We start from the raw sequence: 21206 nt of genomic DNA, 5'->3' as shown, positions 1-21206 counted from the left end.
ACATATAGAACTTCAGACTGAGAATGGTGTAATGGCTAAATTACTTATATCCATTTATATCCATATATATTTGCATGTATTTCATATATCATATAGACTTTTAACCCTATTCCAGATATCTTCACATGCATACACATGTCACTGTGTATTATGGAGCAGTTTTTGACCTCTTCTGTGTTGTGTCCAGAGGAGAAGGCCAAACCGACACCTGGGTAGAATGAAGATGATTTCTCACAGGGGTCTTATCTCTAAGTTCCTGGCACTAACCAAAACACTTTTGACACACCATAATTTTCTCATCTTTATCTTATGGGAGACAGAAGACTACATTGTTACTTGTGTTTTTGGGCTCAGACAGCTTCAGCCTTTGCCTGATGTTGTATCTCTTTCTTGGAGCTCCAATAAAGTGAATACTTTTGACACTGAACGCTTGAACTGATCCTTCTTTATTGAAGACGAATTAGTAGAGTATTATTTTTCCATAACAATGGGAACTAACCAGGGTACAACAAAACAATAGTTCTGTTAGTTAGGGTTGGGGGTTGAATTAGAGCAGAGGTCTCAAACATGCGGCCAGGGTGCAAAATTCGGCCCGCCAAAGGGTCCAGTCTTGCCCGTGGGACGAATTTGTGAAATGCAAAAATTACAATGAAGATATTAATTATTTTAGTTCAGGTGCCATGTACAGACCAATTTAATCTCAAGTGGATCGGATCAGTAAAATACTGTCATAATAACCTATCAATACTCACAACTCCAAATTTTTCTCTTTGAAAATGTGAACATTTTCATGTCATTTTACTGTATTTGCGCAAAAACAAACTATCATTTCACAAAAACGCAAATAACCTGAACAAATATGAACATTTTTAAAGTGCAAGTTTACTAATATTCTGCCTGTTATGAAATATTTTGTGTGTTTTCAGTCCACTGAGATCTGTAAGTTGTAATTTACATGTATAAATGATAAACTGAGACATAATAGTGTTAAAACCGCACTTTGTTTACTTAAGAAATTTCAGTTTGTTCATGTTATTGACATTGTTTTAAAGGACAGTTGGTAGATGTAAACATTTTTATCACATAATTTTACTTTTATCTCACTAAAACATAGAGGAAAATTTGGAGTTGACATTATTTATAACTTGTTTTGTTAGAATTTCACTGGTCCGGCCCACTTCAGATCAAATTTGGCTTAATGTGCCCCCTGAGCTAAAATGAGTTTGACACCCCTGCATTAGTCATGATTAAACTTGGAGTTTAACTAGGCTGGTGTTACTGCCACTTCTTAAACACTGAAACACGATGATGTTCCCATTAATGTCTAATACATGCATCTTAGTTTTACAATCCTTTTGCTACAGCTTATGGTTAGAGTTCAATAAAATCAGTGAATGTAGGTTAAAGAAGCTGCAGTTCTTAGACACTTTCAACATCTGAAGTGAACCAAAGACTCTAAATCCATCTATTTTTGTCCAAGATGTAGGATAAAGATAATTTAAGGGCTTGATGTCCATTCCAATCACTTTGCAGAAGAGGTGGAATTAATCTTCCATCCATCAGTCTCCCATAGGCTGACTTACATAAACCTGGCCTGGATGATCCACTTCACTGCTTTCACTTTATTGGGCATGAAAGTTACGTCTTGGTCCATTTGGAGTCAGTTCAGCTCTTTGTACTCCTCTAAAGCTGCTGCTCAGCACTAAATAACCTTGTCCACCAAGTCACTTTAAACTGTATGTCAGTGAGTAAGTGTTGTGCAGTTCAGAGCTGGATTCATCTCTCTCTCTCTCCTCAAGCCGGAATGGAAAAATTTGGCTGCAGTCATTTCATCATTGTGCATTCTTTCTCTGCAGATATCAAAAGCACATGTGGTGAGCTCAGTGTTAGTCCAGGTGCACTGATGGACTGGATGTGAACTGATTGGTTTGCCAGAGACACAGAACTCCCAGAAGCAAATCAGCACCTTCTATCCTCTCTATTTTAAGTGAATCCACAGGTTGCTACGCTTGAACAGTTATCATTCCTTCCATAAAATAATGCTATTTGTCATATATTAAAAATACACAACTATTTGGTTTAATTAATAAAAGACAAAACAACAGCATTTTCCTACCATGCACCATGGTCGTGGAATAATCTTCAAAAAGCTATAAAACTACATACATTCATTTCTGTTAATGATTTTAAAAGTATCATAGACAATGCAGTGAAGGAGGAATGTCACTGTTTTTCTTGATGCCATTGTGGTTGAATAGTTGTTACTGTGTTTTATTGTTCATTGTGTATCGTATGTGTTTTATGTTGGTTGGACTTTGTATGGCTGCTACCTTGGCCAGGTCTGCCTTGCAAAAGAGATTCCTAATCTCAGTGGGACTTCCTGGTTAAATAAAGGTAAAAAAATAAAAATAAAATAAAAATATGCCACAACGAAGATAATCATATGGAAATTTGCACATGGTAGTGTTGTATTTTAATTGCATTTTAAAACTGTATATTACTCTGTGTTTTGAATTGCATTTAACTGTATCTGCACTGTAAAGCACTTTGTGACCCCCTGTCTGTGAAAAGTGCTCTATAAATAAAACTTATTTACTTACTTACTTAGTGAGTATATGTACACAATCACTGAACCAGCATCATTTATTTAACAGATAATCTACTTTGATTTGCTCAGTTAACTAGTTTGATGTTTCTTGTAATAACACATTTAGCACTTCACAAACAATACAAGTAATTATTTTCATGGATTACTGATTACTTTGGATTGAGATGAGACGAGACCGATGCTGACTTATTTGTTTCTTAGGGGAGGTGTTCAGCGGAGGAAGTGGATGGCATCGCTTTCAGAGGTAACTGGTTGATTAGACCATGTGTGCTTAGTCGTGTGCATGACCATGTGTGCATGGGTGTGTGCGTCAGTCAGGATTTAATTGACAGGAAGATTAAAGCTCACATCTGAGAGCCCCCTTTTTTCAGGAGCATCCAAGTTAAAGGAGTCTGGTCTCCAGCGTCTGCCTGAGGTTCGGGGTGCTGCGCTCAAGGTTAGCCGGGCCCCCTGCTGGGTGTGCACAGTCTGAGATGGGTCCTACTTGTTGGACATTCATTATCAAACTCTGTTTGCTCCTTTCATCTGCAGCTCTCTGCAGCACTCAACGTAAACTACAGAGGCACCTTGCAGCTTGACATCTCTCCATTCACTCTGTACCTTAAACAGCATGCTGCCACATCAAAGAGCTGCGGCTCCCTTTGATGTTGCAAAAAGAAAGAGCTCCAATGATCTACTAAAAACCAATGCAACTTTCTGGAGCCTTGTTTTATTCATTTTGCTATCTCTAGAAGTCTGGAGTCTGTCTCCAGAAGTCCAGTTATATTTGTACAAGTTGAAGCGCACTTCTTGCACAATGAAGGATCCACTCGTACTGTTTCTGCAGAACCATGGGGTATGTGCTTTTAACATTAAACTCCCTAAAATGGGTGTCATAAAGTTGCAGAGAAATGTCACTCATTTTGCCTTCACACAAGGTCTTTTTAATGTCTAATCAGCCACATCGTTAAATGTATAACTGAGTGTGTATATGTGTTTTAATAGGTTAATGTTAGTGGCTCGACAGTAATAGGTTTTTGTCACATAGCTCAAGGTGAAACAGGTACATAATGAAACCATCAATCAACCCACCATCCACAGGGTCCCATGTGGCCAGCGCGTGTCCCAGCATGCATTGAGTGAGAATCAGGTCATCAACTATGAGAGCTGTACAGGGTACAGTCTGTGATTATTTACAATAATTCAACGTGTGATAACACAAGAAACATGTACAATGAATGCAATTTTTTGCCATTTTATATCCTGTATTTGGTTTTTACTTGTGCTTTCTGCAGGTGACAAATGTGTTTTGTCTTGTTTATGACAAATGAAGTTAGTTAACTCCAGATTGTGTCTAGGAGTCGGACAGAAATAAATGGCCATGTCGATGAAAGCTACAAAATGAAAAATCTCTCCTGAACACAAATTGTGCTTTTGTTGCCCAGCTTCCTGCCTGCCATCAATCTAAGGCAGTATGAAAAATAGGACAAAAGACAATTTAGAGTCTGAGCATCTGAAGTCACTGTCAGACACTGGGGTGGACTCTCAATAATGGCCAGTCCTCTCTTTGCTTTGTTTGCCAAGATTTTCTTATGTGTAAGAACAGAAAAAATAAGGGATTTAGGGATGAAGGAAGGAGTGTTTCTACCGATGGCCCCGGCCAACACAGCATCAGAGTTGAACAAAGCAGCCTCTCTGACTCTAGTACCAGCTTGGTGATTATAGTGTGCATTTAATCAAACTAATTACATTTTCATCAGATATAACGGGAGGAAAATCCCACATAAAAAGTGACATTTAATGCAAATGGATACTGGGTCGGGCACATTGAACTTTAACACTTTGTCAGCTTGTTCCCTAATTGAATGAACTTGACAATAATTGAAGTGTTTTATTTTTGCCCTTCTTTCCACACATAAAAGACTGCCATGCCAATTAGCTTTAATTCTCCTTTTCACTCTTTCTTTTCATGCTCTTGAGTAGGCAGAAACCAGCATATTCTGATCATTTGCATTATCCAAAGCGAATCTGCTTTGAAGTTCTGAGATTCTGTAAGAAAAAGGATCCACTTATCCCACATGAAAAAATGTTCAAAGCTCATAAATTCACTGGAACAGATGTACATTATCATTGGATTTGCCTTTTTTTCTCTTTGCTCCTGTATTGGTAATAGACTACCTCATGTCCTTCTCATCCTTAGCGTTTAGCATCTTGCTTTTACAGAAGCTCGCACCCCGCTGTGCCAATCCACACTTCAAAGCTCTCTGCCTATCTGCTGGAAACAAAGCACAGAGAACATATTATGGCAGCCTCTCATTTCCACATATTTAAGTCAATATCATTGCTTTTTTGCCGGTGGCAACACAGAGATGCAGTTTATTTCTGCCCAAAAAGACCATTTCTATGTAACTCCTTTCTTCCTATGACACAAATATCACAGTACACACGCGCTGGATAGTTTTATCCTATTATAATCCAGCGAATATTACTTTTTTCTGTGATAGTCAGCAAGCAATTCATAGATATAAACTAAGAAATGAATTTATACTTGAGGAATTAAATTGTCCTTATTGATTCATTTGGATCGTTTAGTCTTAACAAGAAAGATATTGTGTTGAGCAGTATCTGTCTCACTGTAATAAAATCCTTTGTATTCTGCTGCATCATATCTTACATTACTAGACACCCACAATTACACCACTGTGTACTCACCAGGACATAACTAACAAATGCATATCCTCTTGGGTACTGGGAGATTCATTAGAATAAGTAGAAGATGGTAGCCTTAAATACCTCTGTGCTGCACCGTACTCAGAGATGAGTACTCCCTACTTCCACGTCTTCCGCCTCTCCAGTGGAAGGCGTAGTGGTCCCTGGAGGGCCAGTAATTGCTCCCTGTAATTGCTGTGGGTAGTATTCATCTATAAATGATCATACACCCTTTGCTCAGATGATAACTTACTTTAACCTTTGTTCATGTTATAGCTGAGAATTAAAGGGTCCAGCAGATCAATTTAGACCCATTGTCCTGTTTTATATTGTGAGCTTCGTGCACTAAGTTCTTCAATGCTGGAACATAAATACAAAGCCAGGGGACGTTACATTGTTCATTCACTTTTGGCTTGGTATTGTAAATGATTAACTGAAGGATAATATAGTGCCGTCCTACAAAACATGGCTGTAAATTGTCTGTAAATGTTGATCAAATAGCCCTGCGATGAACTGGTGACACTTCCAGGGTGTAACCTGTCTTCACCTGTTGGTAGCTGGGATAAGCTCCAGCACCCCCGTGATCCTCGAGGATTTAGCAGTTCAAGAAATGAATAAATAAATGAATGAATGAATGAATGAATGAATGAACACTGATCAGATAGAAGCAAGAAATCTATTTACAGCATCTCACATTTTTATGTAGCCAGGATGGACTCCTGCTTGAGGTAGAATGTAGTTTTTTTGCTGCTTTTTCTTCAAAAAAAACCTACAAAGAACACATTTAATGAACATGAATGTCAATTCCTTTTCTATGTTTACAGATTCATTCACATAAACACACTGTGTTGAGGTAAAGTAGTAATTACTGTTTACTGTTACTTGTATTGTTGAGGATTTTACTTATGTATGCATCAATAGCCTTAGTGCATGATTCGCATAAAATCTGATTTGCTTTTGTAATAACTACATGATAAGAAAAGTATGATATGGTTGCAAGTAGTAGCACTACAGTTATACAGACCAAAGACATGGAGCTCTGGTGTGGCTCTAATAAAGCGCAACAGTAGTTGAAATGTAGTCATGAAGTGTAAATCACCTCCAAAACTCCATTGAAAACTTTCTTTTGAACTTGTAAAACATGGTGCATACACCACACTGCTTTACCATATGAAAAGTGCCGAACCAAAGAGATTGAGTAGCAATGACAGGCTCACAGATGAGAGGAAGGACACTGTCTCCTGTGCTGTCGTTTCAAAAGGCGTGAATGCATTATCCGACCGTTACTCTGCACTGCAGAAGAAAATCTCCATGAACACCAAGGCTATTACCAACATATGTGAAGAGTTGAAAGGAGTGCAGATCAAAGTCAAAGTAAAAAAGTTGAAGATGAAGTAAATGTAAAAAAAAAAAAAAAAAAGTTTTATGCCAGCTTGCCGAGAAGAGAGGATGCAGGATGATACCGTTGGCCCATTGGACTCTGGCATGTGAAAGTTAAAATATGTGTGTTTTTATTGAAGACCATTCCAGAGGTACCGTAGCGCTTTGGGTTTGAGTCACAGTCTGTGTTTTTGTAATGACAAAGCACTGTGCCACCTTGTTATGCAACATGATGGAGTAAAGACAGACATGAAAATACAGACATTTGTGTTTTTGCCTTGGATTATAAATGTCAAAATCCAATCCAATCCAAAACAAAAATACAGACTCCAGAACATGGAGCCAATATCTTAATTGCTCTACGTTCCCTTTGCGTGTCAGACTCTGACTCATCCCCATGCTAATCTTTGGGAAGTGTTTAATGGTAATATCCGAGGTTGCAGTGCCAAGGGTTAATTACTGCAAATGGTTTAGCTTTGTTTTTATAAAGGCTTACATAACCTATTTTCCTTTCCTGGTTGAATGTGCGTCTCAGCTGTCATAGCTTGAGCATTAGCTACACCAAATATAGTGAACAGATGAACTCAGAGTCAGTCTGGGATTCATTAGGTTTACAGCTCTGTGTTGATTCATGCTCAGTTTACAGTTTAAGATATTTTTTTATGTGCATATAGTTTCATCAGTGGAAGTAAAGTTAATCAGAATGAACCTACAAGCTCTTTTCTGATGAAACTGTTCATTATCTGAACTTCGGTGTTATTAGAGTTCAACGCTGAGCTACTTTACAGTTTGTGTCTGCTTGTCAGAGTCACTTTCTGAGGATGATTTGTGAAAGCTGCAGACACATTTCTTTATTGTATGTAATTTGTATGCACCTAATAGTGTGTGTCAAGCCATGACTATTCTTCCTCTGTCTTTGAAATTGAAATATAGCCATGCTAAGAACTAATAAGCCTGTCTGATCAAAGGCTATAACTTTAGAAGTGTATGCAGTGCCTATAAATGGATGACCACTTGGATATCTTTCAGAATCATAGTTTAAGGAGTGAGTGTTATTTCTGTGTGATTTGTTGCTGGTTACCGACATCTGTCTCCTTTTAAACCCTGCCAGAAACCATTCAGATTTATGGAATACTTGACAAAATATTGGTTCATGATTTGATTTTATCTTGAAATATTATAACTTCTCAATCTTAATATACAATGACTTCAAAAGTGAACATGTAAAATATAAATAAAAGTGAAGCGATTAGTTTTACTTTTATAAATCCAGTGTTTAAACACAGTATATTTAGAATGCATTTTAAAAATTTGTACAAATCCAACACTTTTCATTAATAAACAGTTATTATCAGTATATTCTAATAAACTGTGATTAAAAAAAGTAAACATCCCGCTATAATTGTAAGTACTTTACACGTTTAAAGTGCATAACAGATGATTGGAATGGCTGAAATGTGTAAAGCAGTGGTAATAATGCCTCGGTAAGCTGTGTTAGGGACAAAAAAAAACATTTGTAATGATGATATTAGTTCAAATAGCCGTGTTCGTGAGAGGAAGGCGTATCACATTGCCAAGAGGCGGACACTCTGTGGTTGTCCTGACCAGAGATAAGCTGCTAAGCTGCAGATGAAAGTGTGTGTGCATGTAGAGAGCATGGCGTGGTGAGCAGCTGTGGTCTGCCAGATTTGGGAACTCTCTGTGACACCACGGAAAGATATACTGGGGAGGATTTTTGCTACACTACAAATACAGCTCTTTCACACATGCACTTCACATCAATCCACCTCACTTACAGAAATGGAAAACTTAATAAATATTTCAAAACATAAACAACCATTTTGTGAAAATGCAAAATGGAAAAATATACATAAAATGTGAATCTTCACAGTATCAAAGGACAGTTGGATTTGGTCTCGGACAGTGGATTATAAATACGGCATAGCAACATCAAATAAGGTGTCTAAAATTACACAGGCTGTCTCTTAGCCGACCTCTCTCATGCTGTTTGGACTTAAATGTCCAGATGTCATGCACATGTCTCTAAGCCCAATGGCTTTGTGGTTAACAGTGCAGACACAGAGTAAACAGACTTGGAAGTTTGATGTTTTTGTACTAGGTGTGAATGTGGTCTGCACATAGTTGTGTGTATATGTACTGTATGTGTTAACCATAGAATGAATACACCGTATGACCGAGACCTGACCAAGACGTTCACTTCTCCCCCACCCTGTATGAGCAAAGACTGACTTTAGTTCAGGGTCACTCTGCACATGCACTGTGATATAAATGATGTCAGTTAGATCAATAGATAAGCCTGTTTCTCATAATGCATCTCATAAGAACAAATCTGCCTTCATTGGTAACTGAAAAAAAAAATTCTTTCTTTCAAAATTAAGTCATTCAAGTACTGTAGGTCTAATGTAGTAAGGTCAGCAGTTGTAGATGAAACTGAATATATGGCACAGACTTAAATGATAATATTTTTATAAAGCAGCTGAAGACCACATGTAACTGATAATGTTAGTGATCAATGATTTCCATTTAGGATGAAATCAATCAACCTAATCAAATCTAATCTAATCTAATCTAAAATTTACACACACAAAAACTAACCAAAACCTTTTATAAATTATATATGTCCTCCTCATGATTCTGTGTTATCCCAGAGTCATTTGCAGTACTTCTTCACCAGGTTTTAGACTATAACACAATGCTAAGCTCTGTTTGTACAACTCAGATTTTTAGCCAATCCAGTTCACCATACTGCATTAGTTTAGATACTACTGTACGACCTCACACAATGATGTATTGAGAAAAAACTAATGGTGTCATGCTTGGAAACAGTTACTTGTGTTTACTTTTTCTGTGATTAATGACCGTTGATGGGTGCATATGCCATTGATTTCTAACTTTTGTTTTTTACCCCAAAATTTGAGACAAATAAACTAAAGTATCAACATTTAAGTATTTCCATCAAAACATTTTACATCTACTCTTAAATGTAAAAAGTAAACAAAGAAGACTCAAATATGGTCTCAAAAATCTGGTTTGTGTATTTTACCTGAAGGGCATTGTGCAATGAGAGTGTGGTGTGAAATACAGTTTAAAACCTGCAAAAATATATGTTTAGCAGAAATACTAGATGAACTGAATGTATATATTGAGGCCAAAGATTGTCAATGGGAAAAAAAACTTCACAGTGCACATACATGTTAGAAAGAAAGAATGACTCGGGAGGTTAATAAGGAACAAGTTCATCCTTTAATAAAAGGGCATTTCCCTTGGCACAGATCTGCTATCAAATAAATAAAGCAATTAATCAAATACAATCTATATAAACTAAACAGAGTCCTGAAAAAGCATTAGAAGGGAGGCAGATAAGGGGAAAACAGCTAGTGCTAAACAACTTTCTTTTACAACAAACACCAAGTGAAAGTGTGTCTGTGTGTGCAGAGGGAAGAACAGCTTGTTAGAGACATACTGTAATTATTTCTCCACTGTAAGTGGGATTGATCTGGTGAATATTGGAGAACTAGCTGACAGTAGGCAAGTGTGATAGCTTGAGAGTCATTTAATCATAAATAGGCCTTAAATTCTTTCTACATAATGTTGGTTAAACCCTCTGCAGTCCACTATATACATCAGAATTTGCTGCTACATGGATCTTACAAAGGAAATTAGTGGTGCAATACATATGAACACAGAGAAGTGACTCTGAATACTGAGAAACCTATACAAAAATGACAGAAGGCCGAACATCTACTGATGTTTAAATGACATAATGTTTAAAGAAAGGCATTTATAATTTGAAATAAAAAGTTACACTCTCATGTAATAAACTTCTGGACAAAATAAAGAAAAAATTAAATAACACATTCTGGTACACTTACAGGGATATAGCTGATTTGACTGCAAACAAAATAAAAACATTTTAGTATGATTTTTTTCCTTTAAAATGTATTAAAGAAGAGACAACAGGGACAGTGACAAAAAGCCTAAATGTTAGAGTTTTTGAGAATGAGTGATTTCACAACAGTGTACTCCCCAGAGAATCTATGAATGTCTGTGACTAAACCGAGAAAAAAACTGTTTCCCAACCCTCAACAAATGCTGCTGAGACGCCCTCGGGCAAAGTGTAGCACCCTGACGTGTCGCAATATGGTTGTAGTGGACAGCTCACATAATTCAGTGAATACTAAGCAGGTGTGGTGTTCAGAAAAACTGTCTGGGTAAGAGGAGTGTTGAAAATTTCAAGCCAAATTCTTTCAGAAATATACGCTCACTGTGTCAAATTAGACCACCATGCCGGACAAACAGTCGCCTGCTCTCAACTAGATGCCATTTCCTCGCCACTTACATTTGGAGAGTCATGCTGGCTGTCACTATTTTGGGTGAGGTCAAACCATTGACAAAAGAGTTACAGTGTTATGAGGGGTCTGGTAGGGAAAGCAGTGGGAGGTGAGGAAGCTGAGGTATGGGCTGCAGCTGTGGTCCCCCTTGGGTAATGACGCCGTCCCACCAGGTCCAGAGAGATGACCCGCCTGACTGGTGCCTCTGTTAAACGACAGTCTGCAACTGTGAGAGGACGCCTCAGGGCCTGGGGCAAGACTGGCATACACAGCATTCCTGCTCATCCAAAACACACTAACTCAATCTCACATAGTTTCCACAATCGGCCTGTAAATGATAATCTACTTTGGACAATCCACATGTTAACACCCATCATCTGAGTGAGTATGAGTGAGTTTGAGTAAGGCACTTGTATCTTATCTTCTTCTGCTCCCAAGACTGGAATAATACGCGAATAGAGAAAAAATATGATGTTCTGAAGTATTAAAAAGATGTCTACATGGGCTCACGAAGGCATCAGCTCTAATCTTGGAGCGTATCCTCAGTGGCACTGATGAGACCAATGCTTTAAGTTTGGAAAAAAAAAAACCTTGTCTACTGCAAAGGACATCCCATACAAAATGTATCTGTAAAACTGTTGAATTATGGTGTTTCTAATCAAGACAATTAAATGTAAAAACGCCAAAATTTTAACTTTCCTGGCTGTCAGGAGGATATAGCTGTACGGCATACATATGTGATGATAGAAAGTACTATTTATACTGTTTATATGTTACAAGTCACACTCTTCATAGGAGTATTTTTTTGATATTTGAACATGAGTGTGATCACAGCACAGAATGGGGCACTAGAAACACCCAGATATCTTTAGTTCAATCAGAGCTGAACATCTGTGAGGGAATGACACACCTCTACAGCATCAGGACAGTCCTGTGAGCCGGGACCTTGTCAGGAGAGGACATGAGAGAGTTATGGGTCTAGTGAAGACTTCAGACCAGGCCCAGAGTCATCCTGCACCAGAGGAATGAGACAGCTGAAAGAAGCCCTCGCCTTGCCACACCGCAAACAGATCCTTTTTGGCGAAGCACTGAAGCCTCATGGCGGCACAGTGAAAGACCTGCTGACAGCTGGGGGACAGGAAGACACCACGGAAACAGAGGGAGCAGCAACGTGACCTGGTCAGGCTGAGAACCAGACGACAGAACCGGCCAATACAGGAAACCTTAAAACTAGAAAAAGAAAACCACGGCAGCTACCTGGGAATATGTGCTAAAAAAACTTCTACACTGGAAAAAATCAAAATCTTACCAAGTGTATTTTTCTCATTTCTAGTTACAATATCTCATCACACTTAATTCAAGATTTTTTTGCTTAATTCAAGCAAAAAAAAAAAAAACTGCCAATGGAACAAGTGAAAATTATCTTGGTAAGATTTCTTGAAATAAGATTTTCAAGATCTATTGTCTAAAACTAAGTTCTTATATCTCACTGAAAAGTTACTGGTTAGGTGATTATGTCTAAGTGTGATGAGATATTTTGACAAGAAATAAGAAAAATACACTTAGTAAGATTTAGATTTTTTCCAGTGTACACCCTCAGCAAAACATTTCCCTGCATGAATAAATATAACATCTTCTTAAAGACCACGGTCTATGCTGTTGAATGAAAACACACCCCTGTAAGTGGCTGGATGTCGTGCTTTAAAAATGTGTGGAGTTTAATTAATGAACACATGCCAAAGGGCCTGCAGCTCTGATGTACAATCACACCATTAGTTTCAATTTGGGTATCATGAGACTGAATGCGATTCAACTGGTGACACTTTGAGGAGCTGAATAAAAGATGTTTTGTCACAAACAGAGAGTGGTCTCAGAGATTTAAAAAAAAAAAAAGAACAAAAATGTATGTATTAAAGAGTCTTGTGTACTAGCAGAAACAAGTTCTTAACAGTCTACACGATGATGGCAAGAAACTAGAGCTTACAATGAACTAAAATTAAGACTAACATGCTTTCATATGTATTCTTCTTTAAAGTCATGTAGTTTGTCTATCTAGTGGTCTGTAACGTACACTACTGAACTGCACTGTTGAGAGTTGGGAATTAAATTACAAGATAAAACTAAACACATGGTCAGAGAGTTGAAACAGAAAACGAGAGAGCTTGATTGACACAGGGAAAGATAAAGTGTATGTGATGCTAAAACAGTTTGATTTACTCAGATCAAAATGAGGATCCTAGTGGTCTTACAAAATGTAGTCATGGAGAGCAAACACAAAAGCTTTAGATAGTGAATACAAAGATATCACATTATCAATAAAGCTTATAAAATTGATAACAATATATACCTTATATACAATAATTGTTAGTTAATAAAAGTAAGGAGCTTTTTCACACTTAAGTACTGCAAATTGTGACATGTTTACTCTTCTTTCAAAAAGTTTTGAAGTCATTTCAAAATAACCTCTAAAGGCTTTGTCAAAGTCACCATTACAACAATAATTAGGATAAAATTAGAGGTAGCAGCGGATTTGGGATCTCTGTTCTTTTTACTTTAACATTTCAACGTGTTCCTTCTCATTTTTGCTTATGGGGGTATTGCATGCTTAAATCAGAATCTTCATTTTCATCTTCAAAAACCTGCCTGACACCCTACTTTAAATACTCACGCACCCATGAGCGCACTTCAAGTGGTTTTCAACAGACACCAGTGTTGTGACACTCACATAACACACACACTCACATAACATACACACACACACACACACACACACACACACACTGTCTTGCTATGCTCTTATGTTCACACAGTCTTTCTCTGTCACACAAACAGACACATAAAGACACACATACACACTATGCCCTGCTCTCCTATTACCTATAATCCTTCATATATTTTCATTTTTACATCACAGTCTTTCTTCTTATTGTCCCTCCTTCTCCTAAAAACCTTTTGGCTTAGTGGTCTGGAAGTGTTGTGGTGCTGGTTTGGAGCCACACAGTTAAACAGGAAGGGGAAAACCGAGGTGGAGGACATAGGAACATTTAGGTTACTCATTCAATGTGTTCCTCCAGACCTCCACTGTAACTCCAGCTGTGATCCTCAGTCCTTGCCACGCCGCGAATCGCTGTCCTACTTTGTTACATCTGAACCACTTCCATATAACACTGCTTAATGTCTCCCATGATCCCTCTGTCCTCCCCATTTCCTGTGTCCACTAAAGTCCCTCCAGTGTCTCCAGTGTTCAAGGGAGGAGGCTCACTGTGGAAGCAGTCTGTGTCTGCCAGGCTGAGTGGACTTAGTGGGGCGGTAGGAGTGTTGAGCTGAGCCCAACAGTGTGGAAATTCAAGACTGGTAGAAGTGGTGATAGTGGTGATGGTGTTCATGGTGGTGGTGATGCTCGTGCCGCTGCACCACTTGTGCCAGCCCCCCCTCATAGAGCAACACGCTGGGCAGGTCCCTCACCTGCTCCTTCTCCACCACCGGTCCTGAAGCCGCCAAAGGGCCCAAAGGCCGGTACCCCTGGCTCTCCTTAGACCGCTGCTTGTGCTTGCGGTAGGGGGCTGCTGACTGGTGAGGGGGGGTTTGGCTGGGGAGCGCCGGGGGAGGGGGGGCGCCTCGGCTTCTCATCACCTTGCCGCTGATCTGTGCAGGAGGCGTGCGGCTGTGGGTCTTCGGAGAGCGAATGCCGTGTTTCCCTGAGTCTTGTCCTCGAAGCCGGGTGAGATGAAGGCCGTCAGGAACAACGGCGTCCACAACAGTCTGCAAGCGGCGGTGGTGGGAATGGGAGTGGCCATTTTCTGGTTCGTGGGAGCGGGAGCGAGTCTGGTTGGATGAGCGGGTCTGAGGTTCAGCCTTTGTTGTTTCTGCAGTGGGGGCTGTAGAGTACAGGGACACAGGTATTTACTTACATGGAAAAGGTGACAAAAAAATACAACCAGACAAATACACACAGAATCAATAGTGTCGTTAGAACAGGGGATGACACTCATTACACAGAGCATTTAACCCCTTGAAGACTACTGTCGCAAATTTACCTCAGTATTCCACTGTTTTTGTAATGAGATGCTGCTCAACACTCTTTGTGAATGTACATATATTACCTGGTTACCTATGATCCCTGACGTGCATGGATCCATTTCAACAGCCTCTTTCCATAACTGTGTTTTTCATTTCATGATCATTGTACTAATTTTTGGATCATTTTTGTTTTGTTTTGACTGGAGAAATTGTTAACTAGCAAAATCAATAAAATAATCCACATACCCGAGACTGAAAAACGTGTTTAATTACTATTATGCCTAATGTCACTAATTTGTATCATAGCTGTTGTAGGTACTATGTTCAAATTAACAATCTCCACTTAATTTTGCATCTCCTTGTCAGCAACAACACAATTAATTATAAATAAATTTAGGCAGTAAGGGGTTATCAAGGATTATCATTATATTTAGTTTTTTTTTATCCATGTGTCAGAATTATAAGATTTTCCTTTTTACTACAAATCTATATCGTTCCTATCTCTTGAATTTGTAAAAAAAGACAAATAGGTCGCTGCCTGCATAATAATAGTGATTTATTTGTCTTTTTTTACTTTTATGGGCCCACAAAACCAACAATCTATAATGACATACAAAGTTACTGTGCCAGCAGCTTTTCTAAAATATTCACAATATGATTCTGGCAACTTAAATTGAGGTTCTTTCGTCATGAGGATAATCCTGACACAATGTGACATAGTGCAGACCTCTGTTAGCACTTTCCTGACAGAACCAACATTAAAATAATCACATGTCATCACTGACCATTAGATCAAGGCTGCTGCTTATTAGACCTAATATTTCACTGCACAACAGGCCGCACTGTTGATGGGCTTTAGCCTTGAACACTTGATGTATTGTGTTTGCCCGAGCCCAGATGTTTGTGCTGGCGAGGAGCGCGGTGGGCTGGTAGTTCCACCTAATGGCTCCAAGCAGGTGCCGCAGTAATGAGGGCCCCTGGATGCAGCTTCAAAAGGCCACAGTCAGTGTTTCGCTCTCCCCTCTTGCCTCTACACCCCTGGCCGTGGTCCACTCACCAGCTCCGAAGCGGGATGTGTAGTTCTCGATGCCTGCCAGGTCCAAGTAGTGGTTCCTGCGTTCCAGGTTCTCATCCACACAGTGGCGCTGGCAGCCCGGCTGGGTGTGGTGGTCACTGTGGTGGCGCCTGCGGACACAAGAGGCACCTCTCATTAGGCAGCAGTTTGGGCGAGTGAAGTTCAGTATAGTAGTGTTTGGAGCAAGTAAAACAAGTGTTCCTTATGATCAAGCAGCAGGAGAGTAATTGTTAGAGAAGTGAGATTTTGACTGGAAAATCACAGGTTTAAACCTCAACATGGAGCATTTGAACTAGGAAATAAGAGGGCTGACTCTCCCCTACACCTTCTTTTTACAGTGGAAGTAAATTTAGACCAAGTAACCACACAGTTAAGAACCACTGCAGCTCGTAAGTGTGAATCCATCCTCAAACTCCCATGCGCTTAGCCACTTAACCCATAAAGACCCAATGTTACTTTTGTGTCAGTTCCCACATGAATTTTTTGTCTAGATTTAATCTTTCTTAGGCAATTCATCACCATTTGTTATACTATTATTTTCTGAATTTTGTGTATTTTTCAAAATCATGTGTTTTTCCTGTATTTGATTAACTGATCATGTAGATGTTGATACAACCTCTGATTAAAGTTGAGGGTTATTATATAAAAGACAGAGAAAACTGCAAAAAAAAAGTGACTTTTTCGGCAAAGATCTCAATAATTGAACTAAAAACAAGTGTCTTCATCCACTGTCATTTATCACACTCCATGGGTTTTACTGGTGAATCAATGTTGTAGAAGATGACAAAGCCTCTGGACATCCAAATGGGTCATAACTGATGATAAACTGGATTTTACATTAATTATCTACATGTATTAATAGGTTCAGTGGTTGAATTAATTAATTAATTAATTAAACATTTTATATCAGTAGAGGATTTCGGTTGCCAGTAGCTGTTTGGGTCTTTATGGGTTAAAGAAAAGGAGTTTGTGTAAGATTAGCAAAGTGAATATCAATATTGGGGACAGTCTACATAGATGCAATAATAGAAAAAATAACACAAGTGTAACAATGAGTGGAAGTGTAGTGTACAGAGGAGGTTGGTTTACCTTAGGAGAGCTCGACTCTTTTTGTCTGCACTCTTGGGGTCTTCTATGCACTTGTCATTTTTCTCTCTGGGGTGGGACATGTCTGTGTATGTGTGAAAGACAGGAGGCTATTATCAAAGAGAGCTACACAGAACAGCCACACACACTTACAGAAACACACACACGACAACCGTCACACAAGCCTCAGAAGAAAGCAACCTTTGTTTTGGGGTTTTACTTTGAAGATCTATAGAAAAAGAAAAACAACAATGCTTCATTTATTCTATTTTCAACTCCCAGTCTCTTATAAAGCATGGAATGAAATAAAAAACATGCAGACTTCAGAAATAGTTTATTAAGGACGCAAGATCTGATGCAGTTTGAAATTAGCATGAAGGCAACCAGCAACATTTTCAAAGCTCGCTCTGTTTGAATCTCTTGATGGATATTTATAGCTAAAACAATAGGACGCAAACACACAGGAATATATATTTTTTGAGTTATTTTTCCCTGTCTCTTGTTTACCAAGTCGTCGGTGAGAAAAGTTAAGTTGAACGTAGCTATATTTTCCCGGCAGCTCTGAGGAGGGGGGGAGAAAGAGAGGGGGAGGAGAAGGGGAAAAAAGGGAACTTTGGAGAAAAGAAAAATGGCTGTGGTTATCAAAAGGACTCGGCACATCTCTTAAGGTTTCTTTCAGAGTATTTGAAGGCACTGGGGGGGGACTCTCTTGGCTCTGTCACTCCCCCCATCATTAAAAATGAACCCCATTGAGTGGGAGAGATGGAGCGACGCAGAGACGGCAAGGAACAAAGTTGTGACAGGCCTGAAGCAGCCGCCTTTCTGCCTGACAACAAACACATCTCTGGGTGAGCTGACAGTACGCAGTACAAGAGGGACCCCAAAATGCCCTTTCTCCTCCTACAACCCCACCCTCTGTGTTAATGTTAGTTTTACCTGCTGCTCCCTGCGTACAACTCCTCCATCGCTGGCTGGAGTCAGGAGCCACAGACAGTTTGACCCTCAGCGTTTTGCTGCTGCTGGGAGAATGGTTGACGGATGCATCCACGACTTCGTAGATGGTGTGGAGCAGGCTGGTGATATCCTGCAAGACAAAGAGGAAAAAGCATATTATGGTTGATATACTGATACTGATTTAACCCATAAAGACCCAAACAGCCACTGGCAACCAAAATCATCTACTGGTATAAATGTTTAATAACTTCCCAACCACTAACCCTATCAATACATGTAAATAATTGGTGTAAAATACAGTTTATCATCTTTTCATGGTCATCAGACATTACCCATTTGGATGTTCAGAGGCTCCGTAGTGAATGTGGAAACACCGTCATCTTCTAGAACATTGATTCACCAGTAAAACTTATGGAGTTGAATCAATGACAGTGGATGGAGTGTTTTTAGTTCAGTTATTGATATCTTTCAGTTTTCCCTGTTTTTGATATAATAACCCTCAACTTTAATCTACATAATCAGTTAATTTAAATACAGGTAAATAAATGATTTTCACAGAAAAATACGCAAAATACAGTGGATAATATAATACCAAATGGTAATTAATTGGTCAAGAAAGGTTAAATCTAGAGAAAAGTTCAACTGGGAACTGATACAAAAGTAGCACTGGGTCTTTATAGGTTAATAAAGAGACTAGTGGAGCAGTCAGAGAGCAAAGACCTCCAACAAAAATACTCCACTGTATGCAGGGTTCCTACAGGTTTCTACCAGTTAAATTTAAGACTTTTTAAGACCTTTTAAAGTCTACTTAGAACAGAATTTAATACCCATTTCACAGTTACACTGGCAAAAATTTGTGAAAAATGTATTTTCCTAAATTGTAAAATGTATTTATTTACTCCAGCACCATGAGTCATTTCTCACAGAGGCCTGCAAAGTTAGCCATAATTGGTTCCTAATTTCAATACAAATTGTCTGGTTGGAACTGGTGGAACTGAGTAGACTAACATTACTTTCTTTGCAGTTTTCCCTGACACACACAATACAACAACAACAACAACATCAATTAAGACCTAACATATTAAATTTAATACCTGTTTATGGTATAAAATGCAGAGTTGTAAATTCAAGACTTTAGGACTTCTTAAGACCCGGTAGGAACCCTGTGTATGGTTCATTCTTATATAAACCACGCTTTGTAACCTATGCTTTCCTTCTTTCTGTCAGTTGATGTAACTTTACCATGCTTATAAAGGTCCTACACCATTCTACCATTGGCCTAGGGTTCCTCCATCTTAAAATACAATATGAAAAACAATTCCAGTCTCAACCCTTTCTCCTGATACATCAAAATTCAGGGGGTTTTGCCCTCCCATCCTGCCATATTTCTAAATCGGTGCAGTAGTTTTTAGTGTAATCCTGCTGACAGATAGATAGATGGACAAACAAACAGGAGTGATCACATAACCCTGGTGGAGTTACCAATAAAATAATGCTCACTATACTACACAATTCACTTTACTGTACTGTTTCCATTCAAAATACACTACAGCTTTGTGCATTCTCTATCATAAATTTCACACCAGTGAGGAATTTAAAGAAGTGACACAGCCTACAGCGAACAGAGAAACACACTGTCAGTTGTTTTAGTTCAGCATTCAAAGTGAAGTGATCAGACAGGGTGTGAAGCCAAGTTATAAATTCATGAAAAGAAACATCACAGCGGTGGCAGAGGAGCATGACTGAGATGTCAGGCCCGATATGAATCATGTTACATATCAGTATGTGTAATTCTTCTTTCTTAAATTATTAAAATGACACCTGAATGAACACCAATATGTGCATACGCTTTCAAAAAAAACATTTAAAAGCATAGCATTTACATCGAGGTACATGAAAAAACAAGACAAATGAGACCATTTAATGAAGCCCTAGCCTGATAATAGTTATGCGATCTCATGCCATGTCCGCAGTAGTACAGATATTCCTCAATGGAAATTTTTTGCCTCCATTAAAAAAAAAAAAAATTGTCCACATGAGCTTAATTTTATCTTAATTTTATCTCTGTACACACTACATTGTAAAAACAGCACAAACCCATCAGACAAAACATTGTTTCTGGCAGGCTTAACACTTCAGATAATGTTGGACATAGCAGATACAAATGCTTTAGACTCATAAAGTTCAGCAGTAATACATTGCTATAAACTTGCTCAATTGTATTTTTTACCTTATACTGTTTTCTCCACATTACAGTTAGATTTGTCTCCAAACTCATGCAGGTATGACGATAACTTATATACACGACCATATTTGATGTCTTGGGTCTATGTCCATTATACGATAAAAAAATACAGACATCAGCAAATTCACGCATGGGCGCCATCATTTTTTAAATCTTTGTTTTACTTGCCCACATATGTACACACAAAGAGGTTTCAAAAAATCTGAGCTTCAGTGACCTAAAATGCTGTTAACATGTGGACCATTGGTCAAAACCGAGAGAAAAATGTTTGTTAAGTTTTAACATTACAAGAAGTACATAAATTCTTCAGAAGGTAACTGACCATATTTTAACAACTTGAAGAGCAAAGTACATGTAATAATGTTGCATCTTATCACTGTTAAGATCATAAATCATATTTTGCACTGATGATTTTTTTTTTTTTTTTTTTTTGCTCCATATTGGGCTAATGACTCCCTCGTGGATGTTAGCAGCTGTGTTGGATCTTTCATAGCAAATCAAATCCTACTCATTTATAAACATTTCCTGACTATGGCACGAATGGAGTCATACAGTATCTGAAATCTGATTAGTGTTTTTCATCATAAGGTACCAGCTTCAACATAAAAACCCCTTTGACAAAAACTGCTGAGAATTTAGCCTGAATATAGACTCAAATGACATGATTTTTACTCAATATACTTTTCTGGCACGTAACAAAAAGAACTATTATGAATTCTTCAGGGACCAGTTCCACATACTGGTTTCAGTCATACACACACTGTAAAAAAAATAAAATATAATAACATAAAATAAAAG

The 21206-nt window shown here is 38.5% G+C and overlaps 1 protein-coding gene across 2 annotated transcripts in view; it reads right to left on the bottom strand.

Annotated features, from left to right (window-relative positions):
- Positions 1-9917: 9917 nt before the first annotated feature.
- The window catches only part of nkd1 (NKD inhibitor of WNT signaling pathway 1), a 38665-nt gene continuing 27376 nt past the window's right edge, over positions 9918-21206 (bottom strand). Inside the window, exons 7-12 of one of the 2 annotated variants that reach the window (XM_030129997.1) lie at positions 18146-18293; positions 17213-17294; positions 16106-16233; positions 13800-14906; positions 12623-13765; positions 9918-12315 (exon numbers count right to left, since the gene is read on the bottom strand). In XM_030129997.1, the coding sequence (XP_029985857.1) occupies positions 14374-14906; positions 16106-16233; positions 17213-17294; positions 18146-18293 (891 nt within the window). In that variant the 3' untranslated portion in view covers positions 9918-12315; positions 12623-13765; positions 13800-14373. Of the gene's footprint in view, positions 12316-12622; positions 14907-16105; positions 16234-17212; positions 17295-18145; positions 18294-21206 lie in introns of both variants that reach the window. The other variant, XM_030129989.1, reaches the window with a different exon arrangement.

The sequence above is a fragment of the Sphaeramia orbicularis genome, chromosome 3 (assembly GCF_902148855.1).
Source record: "Sphaeramia orbicularis chromosome 3, fSphaOr1.1, whole genome shotgun sequence".
NCBI classification, from domain to species: domain Eukaryota; kingdom Metazoa; phylum Chordata; class Actinopteri; order Kurtiformes; family Apogonidae; genus Sphaeramia; species Sphaeramia orbicularis.
This window is presented reverse-complemented; position numbering and strand designations above follow the sequence as displayed.